We start from the raw sequence: 4,637 nt of genomic DNA on the forward strand, positions 1-4,637 counted from the left end.
AAAAATAAAAAAAAAAAAAAAAAAAAAAAAAAAAAAACAACTTGGAAGAGGTTGACCCACAGGAGGGTTTTTTCCTGTGTCCAGGTCCTTCTCGTGTCCTCCCACCATGTGGGGTGCCCCGAGTGAGGGCGGGCAGACCTGTCTGTGATCCCACGGTGAGGCGGGCAACCTGTCTGTGATCCCACGGTGAGGCAGACAGTGCTGGCCTGGCCGCAGGCTGCCCCTCCCCACAGCGGCCCCAGCCCTCAGGGCAGCCCATGGTTGGTGTCTGACAGGGCAGTGGCCTCATCTGTGGGGCTGTCCCACAAGGAGCCCCTTCCCTGCCGTCACCTCCACTTCATCCCCGGAGATCGAGTGGCACCGAGGAGCAGGGACCTGCCCCTGTGCTCACTGTGGGGTGGCCTTTCTCTCTCCCTTTCAAAGGCAAAAGACACACCTGGGCTAGTTCCCGCTGCTGATGAGGCCTCGTGGTCCCCAACTGGCCTTGGATGGAGGCAAGTGGCATGTGGAGCTGACTCTCCAGAAGATTCTGAGACACAGAGAGAGAGAAAGCAGAGCCGGACCCTCCCCACGCCTTCCTGACCAGTCCTTGAGCCCTCGCAGCCGCGCTGCTGGCTGTGACCCCTGATTCGATGAACCAGTGTTTGGGGGCTGCATCTGCCTGCCCCCACCCAGTGCCTTCTGCACCCCTTGTCTCCCAGCAAGCCCTCCCCACCTCCCAGCCATCCCACTCAGTCACTGGCCTTTATTTATTGCCCTCCCCCTGCCTCTAGCCCAGTCCCCACCGCCTAGCTCACTCGGTTGGGGTTGGGCTGTTAGGGCCTCAGACCCTCCTCCTGGGGCCTTCCCACATGCACTGCAATCTCCGTGGGGCCACCAGGCGGGGCTTCTCCAGATCTGTATTAATGACCAGAAGAGGCATACCCCTGAACATCACCCTTCAGAGTGAACTCGGACCCTTGAGGTAGGTGGCTGTGGAGCAGGTGGCCGAGAGATCTGGCCCCTTCCCAGCAGCGCCCTGCCTCCCACAGGGCTGGCCCAGGAGCCAGGCAGACAGCTGGCTGGTCTTCCTTAGGCCTCTCTGAACCCCTGCATTGCCCACGCCTTCCTGCCTCACTGCCCGAGGAGCCATGAACTGCTCTGCTAAATACCATTCGCTCACCTTCTGCTAAGTGGTCCCCAGCCAGGCCACGTGGCTCCCCTAAGCCGTTAATTCACTTCTCTTCAGTAGCTTCAGTTTGGCATGAAAAATATTCATTCCAAGTGTGGTCAAAAGCTTCTGGAAAAACCCTTCCCTGAAGAGAAAGAAGTGCGTTTGTGTGCGCGTTAGTGTCCCCGCTCTCCCAACCTTCCTGCCGCCTGCCCCGTGTCAGTCCTCCCAGGGCCTTCCCTCTGCCCTCTCAGCCCCCACCGTCCACTTTTCTGCCCTTGCCTCTGGCGGAAGGTAAAGGCACTCCCAGTTTCCCTGCGTCACCCCACACTTCAGAATTGAGACAATAAAGATTAGCATTTGCATCGAGCCAGCGTGTTGATCAAAGAGCCACAGCCGCCAGTGTTTCTGAGACGCAGCCATAGGGAGATGGATGGGGAAAATCCGATGTGTTGATATGCTGGCAGGCTTCCAAAGCCCCTAAAAGGAACAGCCTGGGCCCCGCGTGTTACCAGAGCTCACAAACCCAGCGCTGACTGGCAAAGCCAAGGCCATCGATGTAAAGCCAGCAGCCTGCAAGGAAACGTATGAATACTCCAAATGAGCTATACAGACTGATAGGTACTCAGGTGAAAAACGTTTGGTGTTTTGGTTTGTAATAGGGCATGTGTACTTGCTAGAAAGAGAGAGAAAAAGAGAAAAATCGCTCCCAGTGGCATCGACCACACCACAATCCCTTCTCCCACTCTCCTCTCAGAATTTTGGGCACACACACACACACACACACACACACACACACACACACACGCCCAGCATAATTTTCAGGTCTCCACGTCTGGGATTCAAGCCATCGGCCATGTGGGATTTAGTCGCCTTAACTTCTACATCATCTGCTGGCCCATAAAAGTGGTTTTAAATGGATGAGGACTTCTGGGCACGTACAGTGGGCTGAATACATTTGTATTCTCTGTCCCTGCAAACCCCACTGGAATGACATAAAGGACTGAACATGGCAAGAGCCACAGAGACAAAGGAGTGGGGAGAGGACGGCAGTGGAGGAGAGCGGCAGAACGACTGGGGATGGAGTGGTGTGATTCGTTTAGAGGCAGTGCCCGCCTCACTCCCCAGAATGTCTACAAGGGAGGAAGCCCACCAAGAAAAACCCATTTGCTCTGCAGAATCCCCCACACGCTCAGAACTTGGAGGGACCAGGTTTCCCTAAGGTGGAAGTTCAGGATGAGTCGAAAAATAGTGTTGGTTGATGGGACAGCCCCATGGCCTAGGGGTTAAGGAAGCCACATCCAACATGGCCAGCTACAGTGTGAATCCTGGCCCTGACAGCTTGACCACCACATGGGAGGGGACCAGCAGTTAGCGTAATGGCTATGTCGCTGGAATCCTGTGTAGTCGACCACAGTTTGAGTCCTGGACCTGGCGGCTTAAACTCACGCCGGGCGCATGTGTGTGCATGCCTACGATCCTGAGAAGAGAATGGAGGAGAAGGGATTGCAGCGTGGCCATCCCCCCTGGGGGGTGATTTCTCGCTTTCTATCTCTCTGTCTCTCTTTGTCCTTCTGGCAAGCGCACGCTTCCCGTTTGATAAAACCCGTTCCAAAAAAAAAAAAAATCCCACATGGGAGGACCAGCGGATGGTGTTGCTTGACTCACACATAGTTGACTGCGGTTTGAGTCCCAGACCTGGCAGTTTCAACCTCACGCCGGGCACATGTGTGTGTGTGTGCCCAAGATCCCGAGAGGAAAATGGAGGAGAAAGGATTGTGGCATGGCCATGCTCCATTAGGCCCCAGTTCAGTTTCTCCCTCTCCCCTGACCCAACCCTATCCATCTTTCTCTCTGGAAAGTGCATGCACCCTCTGACAATTAAAACAACAACAATAACAATAATAGTATTGGTTGAAAGAAGTGGTTAGACCCCTAGGTCCCCTCTCCTAGCACACCCCGCCCAGTGACCTCCTTACCCTGGTAAAGGCAGACTTACTGCTGGCCAAAATTCAACTAAAAAGATTCTGGATTGGGGGCTCTAAGCCTAGCCAAAATTTGGGGTGAGGTGCCTTACTGAAATTGAGATGGGTAGTGCGTAAACTCTCAGCCCTTCACATGCTAACTGCCAGGCCTATCCCCATCACCCACCACCAAGGCAGGGCATTACCAAATGTCTCCTTGGGAAACGGGTCAAAGAGAACAGATGAACAGATCCTGACATCGGGGATTCCTCAGTCCAACAGTGGGTCTCCGCCCTGCCACCACTGCGATGCCTGCAGTCCCCAAGCCCTGCCCCTGTGTGCTTTGTCGTGTCTCACTCATAGCGGGAACAGGCAAGGGCCGCACAACCAAAGATACCCAATAACCAAAACTGCAGACTCGAGCCCACAGAAGAAAGGGGTCAAAAGAAAGTCCCCTGAAGATACTTGTACCCATGAAACAAGAAAAGAATGTTATTTTTTAAAGGAGGTATTGAATTTTGGTAGAAAATTTAAAATGCATAAGAAGGAATGGAAATAAGAGAAAACCTCCCAGAAAGTAAAATACAAAAACAGATGTAAAAGAAGAAAAAGTCAAGAACAGTGGACATCAAAAAGATCAGATCAATACAGAAGGCCAGACTTCCAACTCAGGAATTTAAACTAAGAAACAGAGACCAACAGGAGAGAAAATAGTTGAAGAAATGAGACAAGACTGTTTCCTAGGACTGAAGGCAATGAGCTTCCATATAGAAAGAGCCCGTGTGCCCGGGGCAGTGACAAGAAGCCCCACAGCAGTGGTGCCACAGCAGCTGTCCTGAGCCTAGTCTGGCAATGCCCGGGAGGGGAAGGCTTGCAAGGTGCGCAGCTGCAGCGCAACGCCCACCCCCGACAGCCTGTCCAAACACACAGCTCTGGCGGGGCCTGGGAGTGCGGGTCCAGCTAGCTTCTGGGTGATTCACCGTTGCAGGCCCGCATCTTAGATAGCAGTGGTCTACCATGATGGTTCGCATGCTTGGCTGCTCACTGAAATCACTTGGGGGGCTTTAGAAGTGTTCATGCCAGACCCACCACCACAGATTCTGTTTGGGGCAACCTTGAATAGAGTCTTGACATTGGGGGTTTTTGTGTGTGGGTGGTTTGTCTGTTTTTGCCATAGGGCACATGCACTCACCAGAGATAGAAAGGGAAAGTGAGACATCATCCCTCGGGAGGATGGCCACACCACAGTCTCCTCTCCTCCAGTCTCCAGTTGGAATTTGGGGCACATACACACATGCACCCAGAGTGATGTTAAAGACTCTGGGTCTGGGACTCGAACCGTGCAGCGGCTGGTCATGTGGGATCCTGCACTTTATCCTCCATGCCATCAGGATTTTTAAAGCTCCCCAGATAACTCCAATGTGCTAGGAGAACTAAGGACCCTTCTCCAGAAACTCTTCTACATGGGCTCCAGGGGAATGCACAGAAGGTTCACAGCAGTACATATGTTTTGTACTGAGAAA

The 4,637-nt window shown here is 53.2% G+C and overlaps 1 protein-coding gene across 7 annotated transcripts in view; it reads left to right on the top strand.

Moving 5' to 3' along the window:
• The window catches only part of RPH3AL (rabphilin 3A like (without C2 domains)), a 171,638-nt gene extending 170,118 nt beyond the window's left edge, over positions 1 to 1,520 (top strand). For all 7 annotated transcript variants that reach the window (XM_014583844.2, XM_006167528.3, XM_027767892.1 and 4 more), the window contains one exon: positions 424 to 1,520. In XM_014583844.2, the coding sequence (XP_014439330.1) occupies positions 424 to 458 (35 nt within the window). In that variant the 3' untranslated portion in view covers positions 459 to 1,520. The remainder of the gene's footprint in view (positions 1 to 423) is intronic.
• The last annotated feature ends 3,117 nt before the right edge of the window (positions 1,521 to 4,637 follow it).

This window comes from Tupaia chinensis, unplaced genomic scaffold (assembly GCF_000334495.1).
Source record: "Tupaia chinensis unplaced genomic scaffold, TupChi_1.0 Scaffold144899_1, whole genome shotgun sequence".
NCBI lineage: Eukaryota > Metazoa > Chordata > Mammalia > Scandentia > Tupaiidae > Tupaia > Tupaia belangeri.